At 55.1% G+C, this 18,678-nt stretch overlaps 1 protein-coding gene across 1 annotated transcript in view; it reads left to right on the top strand.

Annotated features, from left to right (window-relative positions):
* The window catches only part of HS3ST4 (heparan sulfate-glucosamine 3-sulfotransferase 4), a 51,349-nt gene extending 33,188 nt beyond the window's left edge, over positions 1-18,161 (top strand). Inside the window, exon 2 of the mRNA XM_065644658.1 lies at positions 17,516-18,161. Within this exon, the coding sequence (XP_065500730.1) occupies positions 17,516-18,152 (637 nt within the window). The 3' untranslated portion in view covers positions 18,153-18,161. The remainder of the gene's footprint in view (positions 1-17,515) is intronic.
* Positions 18,162-18,678: the final 517 nt, after the last annotated feature.

The raw sequence follows: 18,678 nt of genomic DNA, 5'->3' as shown, positions 1-18,678 counted from the left end.
GCAGCAGTTCTGGTGTTCCCTCTTTTCCTGGCTGTTGCGAGTGCCTGAGCTGCCAGGGAGCAGCGAGGGTCAGGACACGTTGGTGCTGTGCCCGGGGCCGGGGGCCCCAAAACCAGCAGCTCCGGCCAGCGTCCCCCGGGCAGCGCGTGAGGTGGTTCAGTGCTGGGATCACTTGTGCCAGGCAGGGAGGAGGAAGGTTTGAATGTTTGCCTTCTCCGGGAGTGCGAGAGTACTGTAGTGATAAGGTAATTAATTACCTTCTTCAGTGTAAGCTAATTGACAAAGAGCTAATTGACTTTTAAAAAGTTGCTCTTTCCCTTCCCTGGGCAGGGTGAAAGCCCCTGGAGCTTCCCCCGGCTGCTCCTGCCGACGTGGCCCGAGCTCCCCGGGAGAACGGGCAGATCCCAGGCTGGCTGCAGCCCCCCAGCTGCGTCGGGGGCTCCGGCAGAGCCAGGGGGCTGCAGCCCTGAGCAGGGCCTGGCGATCCCTGCCTCAGGCGAAGCTTCGGCGCACAAATGGTGCCACATTGAAATGTCTGTCTCAGAGTCGTGGGCTACTGTAAAGTGTTTACAAGTCTGGCTGGCAGAGCTGAACCTTTTCTTGTGATATGTCGAGGATTTATGTCTGTAAATAGAGAGAAGATGTGTAGGAGGCGTAACTGATAACTGGGCTGCGAAGGGCGGACCCGTCGCAGGCTGAAGGTTTGCTCCTCGCGGCAGCTGCGGATGCACCGCGGTCGGTGCTGCCCAGCAGAGGATTGCTGCTGGAGCCGGGGCTGCGGAGCGGCGTCCAGGGACGGCGACCTGGCAGGTGATCGATGTGCGCAGGGCCCTGGCGTGACTTAGGAGTCGCACAGAGCACGGCTTTTCTCCTTCAGCCTATACCTGCACCCACCTGCACAGAAGCAGAAGTCCTGGATTTATTCCTTCCCTCTGCTCTGCCTGTAATGTCTGGGTGTAGCGGCTTTTATCAGGTGATAAACCTGGCTCAGTGAAGCCTGACTTTGTGTCAAACACAGTGTAATATTCTGGAAACACGGCCCCAGCAGCGCACATCCGAACAGCGGACGTGCAGCTCTCGGGATGAGGCGGCAGAGCCCCCGGTGTCCCGCCAGTCAGGATACGGCAAATCCCGTGCATGCAGCACGGGGGGCTCTGCTGGAGCAGCTCCGCGGCAGGAACCTTCTGTTGCTTTCCGTTGCAGACGTTTACCTTCAGACCAATGAACTGGGAAGGTTTTCTTGCTCATTAAAAGCCCAGCATTAGTATGCAGATGAAAATGCAAATCAGCCTAGATGAGGCTTCCTGAACAGCAGTGGAAGTCAAGGATTTAATCTAGCATGATCTTGGACATAGTTTAAGCTCCTCAAAACAAGAACACATAACCTGATGCAAAGATTTCATCTCAATAAACCTCCCTGTCAACAAGCTCCAGGAGCCTTTGTTTGCCTTAGCAATGACGTTCAGGCAGAGGTGACGTGCTTGGCACTGGTCCCTGCGCCTGAGAGCATCTCCGCTGCGGTGCCTCTGCCCCGGCATCGCTGCGTGCCGCGGGCTGTGCCGCTTCACCGCCGGCACCCCCAGCCAAACCTGCTCCTCCGCAGTGCACCGGCCTGAGCCTCCTGCCGCCGCTCCGGGCGGTCGGTGACCGGGCTGGACCCTTTCCTAGGACGGTGTTCATGAGCGAGCGTCCGTGCTGCTGCCTTCAGAGACCTGGGGCAGCACGTCCCTCTCTCTTCTGTCCACCTCATGGTTTGGGGGAAACCCGTTTCATGCTCTGCAGGTCCCTTTCCAGGAACCCGCCTGGCTGTCTGCTGTGGACCGGGATGTTCTCTCTGAGCCGTGCTGGAGTCCTGACTTGGGCGAATGAACCGCATCCCTCTGAGTTTTAGTATTGCGTCATAAGAAACTAGTTGTCATCTCTGTGCCAGATTCAGGGGTTTCTTCTGCCAAATCCTGCCCGCTTCCCTTCAGCGTAGAGGCCAAAGCTGTGGAAGAGCCAGCCAAGCCCCAAAATTTGATCAGAACTTGCAGTGGCTCAGATTGCCAGCTACGAGTCTCCAAATCCAAAGAGAATTCATGGGCTGCAAAGCTGGTGAACTGCCCAGCCTGAGGGTGCCTGGGGCAGGTCTGGCGGCGATGCCGAGCGCGGTGGCTGCGGGGCCAGCGCTCCTGCCCTTCCATGGGGAGCTGCAGCTGCACCCGCGGCGTGGGGCAGGGAGCGGGTCCCCCCGCTGCCCGCCGCCCCAGCGGCTCCTGCGCCAGGCTGCGGGAGCCAACGCGCCCGTCCCTGTCCCGTGGAGCCGCCGGGATGGCACGTGGGGACGCCGTGCAGCAGCCTTCAGGGGTGGCATCTCGGCGCAGCGGCCTCCAGGCCCCGGGTGCAGTCGGGCTGCAGAAGGGCAGGCTGAGGGGAAAGGCTCCAGTCTGGAGGAGCAGCAGCCCAGCTTTTTTAATAGGTGAGCACTTCATTAGCCTCTCTGTTAAAGGCCCAGTCCCCAGGAGCTGTACGTAGGAGGTGTAGGGACAGAAAAACTACAGCAAGCACAAGCTGGGAGGCTGTGGGCTTCGCAGACCTTCCTTCCGGAGCTGGAAAGCCTTCCCGCCAGCAGCACCAGCCAAGAAATGCCGGCAGCGCCAGGCAGCCAGCGCAGCCTCGCCGCTCCATCCTCACACATAAATTACCTCCAGGCTCTGAGCTAAACAAAGGGCCCTGAAATAATTCTGCATTTTAATAAAGTCAGCGTTCGTGCCACTGTCATCCTTACAGAAAGGGAATTTGCACTTCTTTATGCCAGGCGCTCTGCACAGCCTGCTGGCACTAGAGACCAGCCGTGCTCTCCTGTGCCCCCCACCAAGGACTAACTTATATTTTGTTGCTTAATCACTCTTAACACCAGAAATGCAGGGTAGAGCTGCTCTAAGCCCCAGACTAGAGAGCACACTAGCACCTCAAAAGCCCTCCAATGTACAAGTTCGTCTAAAAAAGCCGCGCTCTCCGAAGCGCTTCTGCTGGTGCCCTGCCTGTCCCCAGCCTGTCCAGCTGCTCCCGCCTGATGTGCCCCAGGGCCAGGGGAGGACGAGCTGGCACTCGCGCCTCCGCTTTATATCGCCGTGAAATCACAAACAGCAGCTTCTCCCTCCCAAGGGAAAGGCATCCCCGGCCTTACAGCCCATGACAGCCGTGTCTCCTGCACGCACCCGCGGTGAGCTGGTGGGTGCCGCGTGTGCGTCCCCTGCCTGGGGCAGCCTGCAGCCCCCTCGGCCGGTGACAGTCCCCTCTCCTCCTGTGACAGTCCCCTCTCCTCCTGTGACAGTCCCCTCTCCTCCTGTGACAGTCCCCTCTCCTCAGCCCCCCGTGCAGGACACATGGCCGTGGCGGTTTGTCCGCTCCAGGGGCCGCTGCCTTTCCCCGCGGGAGGCGAGGTTGGGGCTGCAGCGCGAGCGTGTCCTGCTGAGGCCCTGGGGCTGCATCGGGCGAGAGGCACCGGCCTGCTCTGGGGACACCCCTTCAGTTTGTCACGGTCCCTCTGGCACAGGATTGACACAAGCTGAGCAAAGCTTAGTGCCCTGGGCGGGCTGTGCAGGGCTGCGGTGCCTCCATTCAGTCCCTCTCGTGCCCCCCATCCCGCTCCCCCCACTGCGGCTGCGCCGGGGCCTCCCGCTGCGGGGAACACTGCCATCCTAGCTTTCGGCATGTTCAATTACTGTCGGTTAATGATGATTAATTTACAATTAACGGCCTCTAAAGGGTAGTGTGTGTGTTAAATAAATATTGATCTTTCATTTGTGGCCACAGATGTATTACCCCAGTTACGGGAAGCATGGCAGTGGGGGGGCTGGGCTGCCTGCGCTCGCAGCCCGGCGCGGGGAGCTGCCCCGCGGCACCGTGAGCTGGTGGGTCTGTCTGACCGCGGTGCTGTGCGGTGCTGCCCAGGGCAGCTCTGGCTGCTCGGGCTGGGTGAGGGTTGCTGCGCTGGGGGTGTTGCAATAGCGACTGCAAGGGCTTGGTGCTGTTCCCACTTGCAGCACGTGTGTGAGAGCAGAGAGTGCTGCGGTCCAGCCCAAAGAAACGAAGGCCAGTTCAACAGGCACCAGAGCCAGCGCGTCCTGAGTGCAGGAGCTCGGCAGGGGTTTCTGCAGTGCCGTACAACTCTTCTTTCCCACCGGGGATTCTTTCCCGCACGCAGGTGATGCAGGAGGTGAGAACGCCATCCCACCCCACGTCCCAGCAGCTTCTGAGCGATCTCTGCTCCTTTTCCCCAGCACGTTCCCAATCACCGTCCCCTCGCCAGGAGCTGCTCTCCATTCTCTGCAGAGCGTTTCTTGGAAGCACGCTCACAAGGAGAATATCGTTTCTGGCTTTCTCTTTTATTCGAAGCATGTATTTAAAATGATGCTTTTGTTCCAAATGAATGAGTTGATTCATTCAGAAGTGCAGTTTCTGTTTTTGTATCAGTGGAGCTGTTTATGCTCATAGTGTCCATAAAACTGTTATTTTAGTCCTGACACTGATGCTTATGAATAAAATTTAGATCTCATTCAGAAGTACATTAGCTGTAGCTATTTGGCTTCTTGTTAAAGCATTAATTTTTATTGAGAAGACTACAGTGCCAAGCAGCTCCTTCTGCGTCTTGCAGCAAACCAAGTACCTTGAAGTATAGACTTGGGTAAGACCAAATCACAGCACGTGCTCCCCGCGCCCGCTCCCCTCGGGTCTGGACGTTCCGTGTGCAGCTGGGTTTGTTGTGCTGTGGGGTCCCGGTGGGACTGCCCGGGGTGAGCAGGGGTGGTGGGAGCAGCTGCTCAGGGGGCTCCGGGGGCTGCTGGAGCCATCCGTTCGCTGGCACCGCTCTGCGGATTCATGGCGGGCTGGATGTTGGGTGTACTGGAGCCAATTAGCTCTCCCATGTATTTATTGCACTTTTTTGCTTGAAGCAAGCTGTTAAATGTCAAAAATACTTTAGCATTTTAGCAGAAAGATAATTTTTAATAGATTCCACCTACAAAAAGGAGCTGACTGGCAGAATATTAAACTCAGGGAGATTTATTTTTAATCCGCGCCTCCAAACAGCTTGAGATAACCAGTTTTGCATCGCTCCTGGCTGATTAATACTGCTGTCCCTTGCCTGTCCTCCTCACTTGGTGCTGTGGCAGCTGTGGCCTCTCACATCCCATTAACCTTGTCTGCAGAAGGGACACCTGGCCAAGCTGAAGAATTAGCTCATGTAATTAGGAATGTAAACATCACACACTGCCTGCTAACGGCCACATGTCCCATCCCCGCCTGCTCCCGCTGCTCATTAGGGCACGGTGCCTCCAGCCAGGCTCTTCCATCCTCAGCCTCCCACACACCAGCTCCCAGTGATTCCTGAATGAACAGCCACAAAAAACCCAAATCAAACCAAAAGTAGCTTTGGTTCTTGAAGGACTAAGACTGGTGCACATTGGTGCTGGTTGCACTCTGGAAAAGGGGAGCAGAAGTGGTTGCCGGGACGGTGCGGTGAGTCATCCTATCCCTTTGAGGAGCTCATTGATGCCCGTGACGTGGGGCTGGTACCAGCTGAGCGACAGTTTCTCAGCGATGGTGAATTGATGTCCTGGCTCTGTAAGCTGATGGCACAGGTGCTGCAGTGAGGCCGCCCAGGGTGACATGGGGTGACACAGGTGCTCTCTTGCCACCTCTGCCTGCGGTCCTACTGGGTTTAATTTTTAGGCTAAGCACTATCAGTCTGTTCTCAGTAGTAACTCCCTGGTGCTGCATGGAGCAATTAAGTCATTGTTCATAATACAGTAGGTTCTGAAAATTAAGGTGACTTTATTTGTTTCTCAGTAATATAATGAGCTATTTTGAGTGATGGTAGATTTAATGGCTAAATCAATATGTGTATTTAGTGTTATGCTTTATTTTAACACTAAGTGACATGAGATAAGCAGACTTAGAGAGTGTTAATTGGTTTGTGTTTAGCATTTACACTAATCAGAGTGTGCAGTGCTGCCCAGGGCTCTTCAGCACTAGTAATTCTGTTTATCCAAACCAGGAATTGTTTACTCTATTGACTGGAGTGGCATCAGTCTGTGTTTTCACTTACTTGAATGTTATACTGCATGTGTGAATTTAACAGAGGGTCCTGGCTAAATCTAAGCTGTGCTGCACATAGTGTATACGGGGAAAAGATGGCTAAACAAACCCTGAAAAAACCAAAACAGTAACAGGCACCTGTGCTGACAAAGTCACTGTGTGGAGACTGCAGTGTTGCATGTAAACAGCATTTATTTTTCCTTTGTGGCTGGCACATTCCTCTGCCTTCAGTTTGAGGATGTGCATAAGGGAAGAGGAGCCCGTGCTCCCCTTCCCAGCTCACCAGAGCTCCCATCAGCCGGTTATAGGCTGGACCCGCAGACCCGCGGCGCTGGGGCCACAGCGCTCTGCTCATGGACCAGACGTGGGAGACGGGGCTTGTTGCTGGGGCTGTGCTGCCTGAGGAGGGATCCTGCCCGAGGGGGATCCTGCCAAGGAGGGGTCCTGCCCGGGGATGCAGGCTGTGGGTCTCTCCGCTGTGCCAGGAGCCTCCTCCGCGGTTGTGGCCGAGCCGCCTGGCCGGGCCCGCGGCCGCCTCGCACTGACGGGAGCAGGAGTCTGGGGAGGAGCCCCTGGAGCATCCGAGAGCCCACACCGAGGCCAACCCACAAAACTGCTTGGAAACAGCCTCACTGCTGCGTTCCCATCACCTGGCTCGTTTTAATAGAGTTGCTTTTGGATCATTTAATTTTCATCTAAACATTTGCTTCCCAGCTGAGCCCTTGGGGAGCACGGCTCTGGCCCCCCAGGCTGGCGCTGAGCCCCTGGAAATGGGGGTGTCTGGAAGCGCTGCCTCCCGAGCCGTCCCCAGGGCCCCTCCCGCTGCAGACCCCGCTCGCCCGCCCCGAACCCCGTTGCCGCGGGGCAGCTCTGACGTGCAGACGCCGGCGGGTTGTGCAGAACCTGCGGTGTTGCCCCCCCGGCAAGGCCGCTGCGTGTGAGGGTCAGACACCGCGGGCTGCTCCTCCTGGCTGCTCTCAGCTGCACTGGGAGGCAGAACAAGATGAAATCCCTTTTATTTTGCAAAGTGCTATTTTATTGATTTCTGCCAAACAACCCCAGCTCGGTCGTGGTGCCCCCAGCGCCGCCGCCCAGGAGGGGAGGGGGGAAGCCCAGAGTCGCTGTTATCTGGAGCTGCAGCCGCGTTGTGACAGGTCCCGAGATGGACGTTAAATCACTTGTGCGGGGGAGAGTGAAGGTCTGTCACTGGGGCTCGGAGAGGAAGCTCTGCTGTACCGATCGCACTGACTGTGTGATCCGAGTCAGAATGAGAATCATAAATCTTGATTATTCTCTGTCTCAGCTGATTTGAACCAAATGCCTTGGACAGGGATATAGTTCACATCTCGCTGAAAACTGCAAAAAAACTGATTAAATGTACAAACTGATATAAATAGCACTCTATCTGTGTTAATGCCCAAACTGTCACCGCTCAGGGGGAGGCTCCTGCGTGGATGGGCTCTGTCCCAGCCCAGAGCAGCTCCCTGGGTGTTTCAGAGGCAGCTTTCTCCCCACTGCCATTTATTTTGGTACTTTGTTCCTGCGATGCTGGCTGTTATTATGATGCTGTCAATTACAGATGGCATCTCTGATTCTGATTGCACTTTGCTTACAATTAAGCATCCTATAGAAAAATGGAAATGCAGGGTCATTAACATAAAGTAATAATAAGGTAAACCATTCAATTATAGGGGAAAAAACATTTTGAATAATAAGGATATTGTATGCCTAAAAGACATTCAGATGCCAGTGTATTACCATTTTTGCATACATAATAAATGAACTTAAACCTCAAAATAATCGACAGAAGCACATAATAAATAGCTGTGCCCTTGGCAACAGCCTGGCTGGCATCGCTCGCCCGGGCAGCCGAGCAGCCCCGGGACGGCAGCAGGGAGTCCGGCCGGGGCAGCCGCGCAGGGGCTCGGGGCGGCCGCGGCCACCACGCGGCTGCTGGGGCCGCGATGGTGCAGTGTCACCTCTCGGTGCCACGGGGACGTGGGCGCTGCTGCAGCCCGCTTGTCTGTGGTGCTGAGCGGGGAGACGGGTGCTGCCGGGAGCAGGGGGGACGGGGCAGTCGGGGTTCACTGTGCCCGCAGCCGGGCTCTGCCCAGGGCAGCTGCTGAGCTCTGCGCCTCGCTGGGTATTGAAAACTCTGATACTGTGTTTTGGACTGCTGAGAGGTTGATGCAGTTGGGAAGATCTGGCTACCCAATGTCTACATGGAGGGACCTGGGACTGGCGTGGCTACCTCGAGCACCTGCTGTCCCCCAGAGTGTGTCCGTGTCCTGTTCCCCTCCCCTGGTTCAGCCTCTGCCTGTGGCACCCGTGGGCCAGCACAGACCCGTCCCGTCCACAGGCAGATCTCCAGCAGGTGGCTGCAGAGGTCTGGGTGGCAGGAGGGCCCAGCCCGCAGCTCCTCGTGCCAAACCGCTCTGTGCCGTGGGGCGAGTCCGGCTCCTTCCCCAACGCCCGCGGTGCCAGAGCTCAGCGGCAGGATGTGCACAATTACCGCTGGTGTTCAATCTCTTCTGCAGGTATCGCTCCTCTGTTGTCCCTCTGTGACAATTCCCAGCCTTTTAGCTGTTGATGGCTTGCCTATTACTCTGGCACTGTTAGGATAACATCCAGATACATCTTAAGAGTGGAATTTATTTACTGTTCTACCCTGAAAAGCTTTTAGCATGATACAGCAGCAGTGCTTTCACTTGGTCTGGCATTATTGTCAGGGTTTTTTTCCAGGTAGAAGTAAATTTTCCGCAAGGTGGAAAAGGACTCCTCACTATGTATAGCTCAGCTCCATACTAGTACATTTTAATATTCTGTGTTCATGGTCTTCCTTCTCAGGAAGGGCCCATCTTTGGGAAACGGGAATGGTTTGAACTGCCCAGTTGAATCAAATCAGTATTGAAGGTGAACTGGGCTGTGCGTACAGCACTATTCCTCTTTCCATATCAAACTGGCTTTTCCAGGAACCGTAGCCTGCAATATCAATAGCATGTATTATTGGTGGTCATGAAACTTCCATAGATATTACTCAGCAATCAGCAAGGCAGAGCTGGATGGAAACACTTTGCACGGGTGCCTGCGCAGTCTCGCTTCCCTCCCTCCTGTGCCAGTGGGAGATGAATGAGCTATTATAGCACCTGGGGGACTTGTACCCGTACGTTGCAGGGAAGCCTGGGCTGGGAACAGGCCACCTTCACTCGAGCATCCTCAGAGAGGTGGACGCAGCCCTGCCGCTGGCCGCCCGTGCAGCCGGTGAGACGGGGCACTCGGGCTGGCGCTGCTTCGCTCTGCCTGTGATTAATGCTGTAATTACAGCTGGGAGATAGTCCCAGTGAACAGCACCACAGTGCTTCTGTAGAGAATGGTAGTGAGGCTTAGTCAAAACAATTTTGACTGCACTGGGATTAGAAATATGCATTTCCAGCCTTTTTCACCACCTTTTTCATGGCTGAGCACTGACCAACAATAAATCTTACATTAAAATTGGAGAGATGGGGCCAAATTTATCCCTGGTGAAACGATGTCACACTGAACACACGTCTCCATGCCCAGGACCGAGATTGCTTTGCGCAGGCGAAGCCAAGCGGCGCCGCAGGCCGTGCCGTGAGCCCCTGCAGCCGGTGCCGGCGCGGCCGTGCCGGCGGCTCGGGGGCCGGTTCCTCGGGGCTGGCACAGCCTGTGTGCCCGGCAGGGCTGCTGGCGAGGCAGGCGGGGGGTGAGGGCACCCCCGGCATTCAGGCAGTGAAACCACAGCAGCGCTGCCCCAGCTGGGGCTGTCCGGTGTGTGCGCGAGCTGTGGAGGCAGCAGCCGGATCCCAGGGAGATCCACTGGAGGAAAGAACAGAAGAAAGCAAGATTTAGCATTAAGATCATAATTTCAGATTGCATCGTGCAAGCATCAACAATCTATATACATGAGAGCCTTTGGGAACACAATGCTGTAACAGCTATCCAAGCAGCCTGAACAGCAAGGGTTATTTTTAATTGCAACTGAATGGATCTAACCTTGTGATGTCTGTTCACAAAGCATTGCTAGATTAATACAGGTTCTATAGTTGATTCTGCTAAAAGATTTTAATGGATCAGCTTAGTTCTGTGCTCCATGATTACAGCATTCTTACCCGCCTATCATGCATGAGCCAGATGGTCCCAGTGAAATCAGAGCATATTTATATTTTTGTCTGCTACTCAGCCAGCTGCCCACTGATTTTGTTGCATAGTGGTAGGAGGAGAGGAGCCTTCCTGGGTGAAGTTCACCCACCTCTTTTCCTGGTCCCAGTATCTTCCCCACCTCCTAAAACACACCCGAGGAACCCGGAGGGTTCTGTCCCAGGGTGGCCGCGCTCCCCGGCAGCAGTGGCACCGTCCCCTGGCGCAGATTCAGCTGCTTTCCAGTGCGCAGGGGGATGTTTTGAGTTCTATGGGCAATGAGAGCCATTAAGAAGGTACAAATACTAAAGAGATGCTGAGCGATGCCTATAAAATCTCTGAATCCCTGACAGAATCAATAGCGGGCTCTCAGGAGTAACTTCTTATCCAGGCCAACTTAAGCACATGCCAATGAGCTGTTAAAGATTTTGCATTTTGTGGAGACACAGAATCCCTTTCATTGCGATTGTTGGACTCCAGACTGAGCAAGATGATGAAAAATCACATTAGAAACAGACTATACTCCAAAGACATTTTCCTTGGCGTCTGGGAGAGCAGCTTGAATGATGCTTGCAGGCAGCATCCTTCCTGCAGCGTGTCCCTGCCAGCCCAGGCTGCCCGACCCGATACCGCGGGGGGCCTGTCCCTGGGGCTTGGTGCAGCGAGAGGCACTGGCCCCACGGCCACGTCTGCGGGGTAGAGGAGCAGGAAAGGGAAGGAGGGAACAGGGAGCCCAGGAGATGGAGGTCCCGGAGCCGGCCCCGGGGATGCACCTGAGCCTGCGCCGTGTCCGGAGCTGCTCATCGAGCAGCAGCTGCGGGCAGCCGGGGCAGGATCGGGCCCGCTGCGCAGGCTGGCCTCCTCTCCGATAACTTTGCTATTGACACAATTGCCAATTTGGCATTTCGGTTACCGTAGCAACTCGATGCTGTCATTCTCTGATCAGATCAGCTCACAGTTAGTCAACAGCCGGCGTTGGTATGGCAACGCAGGACCGTTCTCCATCCTTTCTCCATCCCGCCTGCCACAGCTCCGGGCAGCCCCGTGGGGGACACGGGTGCAGTGAGACCCCCCAGGTCCGGCTGCATGTCCTGGGCCCCTGGTCCTGCCCAGCCCGAGGAGCTCGGCAGGGACGTGGCCGGGAAGGTGGCTGCACAGCGCGAACAGCACCACAGTGCTTCTGTAGAGAATGGTAGTGAGGCTTAGTCAAAACAATTTTGACTTCACTGGGGTTAGAAATATGCATTTCCAGCCTTTTTCACCACCTTTTTCATGGCTGAGCACTGACCAACAATAAATCTTACATTAAAATTGGAGAGAACAGTCCTTGCAATCTCAAACTGCCCCTCGTGAGAGTGTTTTGCATGGGCACCAAATGGCTTTGCAAACCTGGGGACAAGGGAAAGCTGTTTACCTTGCAGAGAGAAACCAACATTATGGGCACTGGGTCCTGCAAGAGCAGAGCTCAGCCCACAGAGGTGGTTCAGCCCCTTCTCCTGCAGCCACCGGCTTCCAAACCGTGAAACTGTTTTCCATGAGTCTCCTGGGGGAGATTTGTTTTGCTTTAGCCCCAGTCTGAACTGGCACCCGCTTCTCTGAAAGTGCTTTACAATTTGTGTTTAATGTTTTTTAACAGACATGTACAAGCCATTTGAATTAGAGCAGTATGAATCTATTAGGCAGCGACAGATGCAAGTTTTGTGTCTCTTATTAGAAGGGATTGGATTCTGAGGTTTAGTGATGTGCAAAGGATTGGACTTTGGAGAGATTAAAATTATTTTCAGCGTTAAGCACAATATTTCTAAGCTAATGCACTCAGTCTTGAATATAGATTCACAGACCAAAAAGATTATAAAACATTAAACCTATGTAAATTCAGCTGTAAATTTATGTTTGAACAAATTCAACAAGAGATTTGACTTGGGGACTTACAGCAAATAGGTTCTGCTTTTAATGCGTATTGCAGTCTTGAGTTGCAATGCTCTGCTCCCCTTGACAGTCCCACGCCTGCTGAATTACTGGCAGGTCACAGTTGACAGCTCAAGCAATTATACTGGAATGTGTTAATAATAAAAAGGAAAATGACTTCATGTTTGTCTTTTCAGAAGACAAAAGCAGATGTTTGCTCCTCACCGAGGAGCAGCAGACATGAGCTCCGTGGGCAGGTGACACTGTTGCACACCTGGCCATCGTCTCTTTAGCACAAAATCCTGCAAATCCACGTCCTGCTCTGTGGTTCTCCGAGCCCTGGGAGGTGCTGTGAACTTTTTTCTCGTGTTGAGAACATGAAAATACAGTTAACAAAGACTCCTTTTGAGTGGGATTACAGGAAACCTGCAACATCGTGAACAAGCTGCCTACACACAGATAAATGACAGCTGTGACTGAAGGAATAAACAAGATAATCTGGATTTAAATAAACCACAAGGGGATTTTGGCAACATGCAAATTCACAAATTTATAAAATGTATCCTTTGAAAATAAAGAGCTTGTTTGAAGCCAGCAGTTAGGAACAATTACTGCAGCACATTTTCCCAATGAGGGCTCAGAGCCGGCTCTGGCCCCAGCGGGCACCGGCAGCCAGGTGTCCTCCCGTGGCGCAGCGGCCGCGCCGCGGCGTCAGCACCGAGCGCAGCCCGGGGGCAGCGCGGCCCCTGCCAGCGGCGGTGCTGGAGCGGCCGGGGCCCCCGGTCCCAGCCATGCCCTGCGGAAGGAGTAGGAAAGGAGAGCAATATCAAAAGCCCAGGCAAGTGCCCAGTAATACATTTTTGATCATCTGCTGGAAGGATCAGGTAATTCCTGGATCCAAGCCTGGGAACAGCAATAAAAGTTTCATTTTGACATTGCACAGCAGAGATGCTGCTACTGAGAAGTGTGAAGAAATCATGTCCCGTAAGGGATTGAAGGGTCGTTAGCGCGGGGGGAGGTGGCTCGTCGTTGTTGCCCCTTCCCCAGGTGGGCAGATGGAGGCGGCGCAGGGCGGCAGGTGAGGAGGGACAGCGCGGGGCCAGGAGCCGACGGGTCCCGCTGCAGCGCTTCACCGCCCGGGCCGCTCTGCGGAGCACGTCGGGCACGCTCAGCAGTGCGGCGCTGCCTCGTCACCCAGCCTGGCATCGAAAGGGACAAAACCAATGCAAGAAAAGCTAAAGTGTGTCCAAGAGGCCGTGCAGTCCTGCCTGGGAGCAAAGCCTGGCCCAGCGTGGCAGAGAGCAATGGCAGCATCGCGTCCTGCGCGAGCGCTGAGCTGGTTTGCATTCTGTCGGCACATGTGCGGTGAGGGCAGAGCACGCGGAGCGGCTCTGCACGTGAGCTGCTCCGAGCAGTGTTCCTGCAGTGACGGAGCCCCGGCTGCTCCAGGTTTAACAGGGGTTGTTCTCGGCGGCAGGAGCGGTGGGGCCGTGTGTCGCTCTCTCGGTGACAGCCACGATGTGCAGGACGCGTGCAGGACGTGCTGGCTCCGGGGCTGCCGGCTCAGGCCGCCTCTGCTGCCTGCGCGGGGCGGGAGCTCGGCCGGGCGGTCGCACACCGGCCCAGGGAAGGCAGCGCCTAGATCAGAACTCGGAAACAAGGCAGAGGCTGGGAAAAGCGGTTCTGTGTGTGCACCCCAGAGCTGCGGCAGTTCTGGTGCCCTGCAGCGCCAGGGGTGTCTCGAGGACACGCTGCAGGTCCCAGTGTTATCCTTAGATCTGTACAGCAAAAGCTGAATCTGCTTTTCCTCCTCTTTTCCTTGATCGCTACTTCCCTGCTGTCTCTCCTCAGTGCCGGCCTATCTCTCTATTTGTCTTTATTGTGCATGGAATTAAACACAGCCCTTAAATGTGAATGCTTTCAGATTATTAGCTCTGCAATTTCTGGGCTCCTGTTTATTGTGATAACATCATCTGAAGGGGCTGTTGTAATTAATAGTTTGTTCGTGCTTCTTTTATAAACCCCTGGTGTGTCTGTTTTATACTTGAACATCAGCCACTACAACTTGCTTCCAGTGTGTTGTCTGAAGCATCCTCACCCCAGAGGAAAGGCTTAGAGGTTGTGGGTTTTTTTGTTTGGTTTTTTTTTTTTGCAACAGCTTATTGAAGCCATAAATCAAAGTAAAAGCTAAGTAAGTATAATATGAAAGGCCAGACAATCGTCTTGCCCTGACCCTATAGCAGAGGGGACTGAAATCTTTGTTTACAAACTGTCCATGAAGGGGTTATTGCCAGGGCACAGCAGCGCCTGAAGGAGAGGGGACCCCGCTCCGGCTGTCCCCCTGCTTCGGCTGTCCCCCCGCTCCGGCTGTCCCCCTGCTCCGGCTGTCCCCCGGCTCCGGCTGTCCCCCCGCTCCGGCTGTCCCCCCGCTCCAGCTGTCCCCCCCGCTCCGGCTGTCCCCCTGCTCCGGCTGTCCCCCGGCTCCGGCTGTCCCCCCGCTCCGGCTGTCCCCCCGCTCCAGCTGTCCCCCCCGCTCTGGCTGTCCCCCTGCTCCGGCTGTCCCCCCGCTCCGGCTGTCCCTCCGCTCCGGCTGTCGCCCCTGCTCCGGCTGTCCCCCCGCTCCGGCTGTCCCCCAGCCCTGCCAGCAGCGGGACGGGCAGGCCCGGCAGCACGGGTGAAGGATGGACCAGCACTGCCTCTGAATTCAGAATAATTTTCACCTTTTTAAAGCGTTGCCATCTAAAACCCCACAAATCACAGTCACAATCCGTAATAAAAAGCAAACGGTGGTTTGTGCAAGCACCGGGTCCCCAGGCACCTGCAGCAGCTGGCGGTGCTGGGGGGACGCTGGTCGGGGGCAGGAGCACATGGACCACAAACACCATCAGTGACACCGTCCGGCCGATTGCGCAGCCTGGGCAGAGCACACAGGCAGGGCCCAGCCAGCCCCCGCGTGCTCTGAGCTTTTCATTGCAGAGTCCACAGGCTTTTAGTTGCAGAAAAGCATCTTGTCAGTGGAGAGAGAGAGACCCAATACAAAGATGTAGTGCAAAAAACCAATAAGCTGGTGGCGGTGGCTGGAGCAGTTCACGCTGCAGCTGAGGTGCTAAGTAGCAGAGTGCCATTAGCTGGCCCCGGCGCGCCCCGAGCTCTCGGCGGCACAGCAGATCGCCGGCTGTGCCGGGACAGGCTGCGTGATGCAGAGGGTCAGCGCAGATGACGGCAACGGTCCCCTCGAGCCCTATTGTCTGAGAGTCCATTGCTCGGAGTCCAGCAGAGCTTTTAGCATCTCATAATCACCATGTTTTGACATTTGACAGCCTGCTGCACGCTGCCAGGGTGTCTGACTCAGAGGAGCTCACACCAGCCAATTCTGCCTCTGTTGGTCCCTCCTTCTGCTCAGACAATTGCGCAGGAAAACAGCTTATCCTGTCGGAAACAGCACAGAGCGGCGTGCGGTGCTGCTGCGTGGGCGTCAGGGTAACTGAGCACCGCAGGGCAGGGGTTCTGTGCTTGCCTGGCCATCCATCACAATTCGCAAGGTAGAAGGGCTCTCCATGCTGCTGCTTCTCCTGTTATCCAGGCCACGGCTCCCTCCGCAGACGTTCTCTCCACTCAGAAACTGGAGCTGCCTCTTCCCGCTCCGCGCGGTGCCACATCCCACGGGCACACTGCGACCCTGGGCCTGCGGGACCCTCCGGGCTCCAAGCGCTGATGTGGCAGCACCAAACGCACCTTTGCTCTTGCCAAGAGACCCGGCACCTCCTCCAGCAGCACCTCGGCAAAACCAGCCCAGCCAGGTGGATCACACCAGCGCTAAATACACAAATTATGGGGAGCTTTAAAGCAAGCCGATGCATTTAGCAATCACAAATAGAAGGCAACACTGACAGACAAGTCTGCCTGGGCCCTGCCAGACGGCCGCTTCTCCTCACACACCATGAGTCCTGACCTGGCTGTTCTGGGGCTGGCGGGCTGACGCCAGCACCGCTGCGGTGCCCAAGGTGCTCTCACAGAACCATTGCCAGCCCGTTCACATTGTTTCCTCACCATATGTTTGCACTAAAAATAATTGCAATGTGAAGAGATAATCCTGCAAGACCCTGAGCATCCCTGTCCTCTGTGTCTGGTGCAGGAGACTTGGCCAGTGCTGCAAGTGCTTCCTGGGAGCGGTGACACCAGGAGCAGTGGCACCGGGAGCGGTGGCACCGGGAGCGGTGGCACCACTCCTCCTGCTGCCTTGCAGGCAGCAGCGCCACCAGGCACTGTGTCTTTGGGGCAAATTAGCCAACAACAGGTTAAACAACATGCGCTTGATGTGGGTGTGCCTAGGCACGAGTATTTGAAAGGCTTAAGATAAAAATATTGTTAAAAGACAGTTAAGAAGCGGTCAGTACCATGCCCGTGAATCCTCTGACCAGGTAACGCTGCAGCTACAGAAACCCTCCGGCAGACGTGGCAGCTCTGCAGCTGCCTGCGCAGCCTCAGCTCACCTGCCGTGCCGGGGGCACCGGGGGGGCACCAGGGGGCACCGGGGCTCGCCATGGCACAGGTGGGCTCTGCCTGGTGCTGCCTCCCCACCGCTCCAGCAGCCCAGGGGCCGTGAAGGGGCCGAATGCTCTTTCTTGCAGGTGACATCATTTAACACCTCCCAGCTTGCTATGATAATCTTTAACTGGGGGCAGCTGGGACAAGCATTTACTTCGTCATTTTCTTAGATATAAATGCTATCTTGCTGCAGTTTTGTTTTACCATATGGTAATACACTATCCAGGAAAGTCTTGCTACATGCTAATTTATCCAGTAGGCAAATTCCTTTTGGCTAATAAAAGTGCTTGCACAGGAAGCTCAAAACCCAGCAGCAATTAATTATTGACAGAGCATGTGAATTAGAGATAAAAGAAAAGTCATTCTTTCTCACACACAAGATAGTAAATAAATTTAATTATTGTACTAGAAGCAAGGGATCTTATTCTGTATTAAGTTTTATTAGCTGAGACATTTAAAAGCATGTCATCATAACAAAAAGGTCTTGTGTAATCCTAACTGCACCACTCTGGTACAAGGCTCTGAAGTGAATGGGCTTAATTGAGCAAATGGAAGCAGATGGCTTGCTGAACAGACAGGTATTGTACAGGTTTATTGTCAATTAACTTTTGTCTACATACGCCTATGGCGAATTGACTGTATAATGTGTTACCAAGGCTGATTTAACACTCTGGGTGCTCACCATGTCCAGGGTCCGAGAAGAAACAAAGCCAGAAGTGCTTTGGTCCTGGGGCCCGCAGCGGTGGCAGCATCCCCGCTGCCCAGCATCCCCGGGGTGTCCCTGTCCCCTCACTAACCCCTCTCCTCTGCTTCTGCGCAGGAACGTGATGCCCAAGACACTGGACGGCCAGATCACCATGGAGAAGACCCCCAGCTACTTCGTGACCAACGAAGCCCCCAGGCGCATCCACTCCATGGCCAAGGACACGAAGCTGATCGTGGTGGTGAGGAACCCGGTCACCCGCGCCATCTCGGACTACACGCAGACGCTCTCCAAGAAGCCAGAGATCCCCACCTTTGAAGTGCTGGCCTTCAAGAACCGGACCCTGGGGCTGATTGATGCCTCCTGGAGTGCGATCCGCATCGGGATCTATGCCCTGCACCTGGAGAACTGGCTCCAGTACTTCCCCCTCTCCCAGATCCTTTTTGTCAGTGGTGAGAGGCTTATCACTGACCCAGCTGGGGAAATGGCCAAGGTCCAGGACTTCTTAGGCCTCAAGAGGATTGTGACAGAGAAACATTTTTATTTTAATAAAACCAAGGGATTCCCCTGTCTAAAGAAGCCAGAGGACAGCAGTGCTCCCCGGTGCCTGGGCAAGTCCAAGGGTCGAACTCACCCCCAAATAGACCCAGATGTCATCCACAGACTGCGGAAGTTTTACAAACCGTTCAATGTCATGTTTTACCAAATGACAGGCCAAGATTTCCAGTGGGAGCAGGAAGAAAGTGACAAGTAGAACCGCAAAATCAGGAAAAAAGCTTTTCTCTTCTGAGATGCAAGTCATTGTTAGAGACCCAAGACTCGCTCCAGGCTGGTGGCTCAGCCTGGGAGCGCAAGACTCTTGCGCTGTCAGGGTTGCAGCCAAAGCCGTCCCACGTTTCCAGCTCTGAAACCTCAGCGAGACATCACCTCGGGTTCACTTGGGCTCTCCCCCCATGACACTGAGGGCTCTGGGGTGGGTGGGAGGAGGAAGAGGCAGGGCCATGGGGCTCCCCAGGGCGGTGGGATGCTTTGTGTTGACACTGCTGCTGGTGTCCCCACACAGCCAGGTGGGCAGGACCAGCAGCTCCTGCCATGGTTAGGCTTGTGGGTGGCTCACAAAACCCAGCAGCATCAAGACAAACCAGTAGATTTGATTTCTCCTGCCTGGCTTTTAGTTCTGTCCAACAGCAGCATCTGATCTAGTAACTTCAGGACGTGCATTCACATGCACACTGGTATTTGTGTAAGGAAGGAATAAAGCCAGTTATGCTGCAAAGGGA

The sequence above is a fragment of the Caloenas nicobarica genome, chromosome 14, assembly GCF_036013445.1.
Source record: "Caloenas nicobarica isolate bCalNic1 chromosome 14, bCalNic1.hap1, whole genome shotgun sequence".
Taxonomy (NCBI): Eukaryota; Metazoa; Chordata; class Aves; order Columbiformes; family Columbidae; genus Caloenas; species Caloenas nicobarica.
Note: the sequence above shows the minus strand (reverse complement) of the source record. Positions and strands in the feature narration are given on the sequence as shown.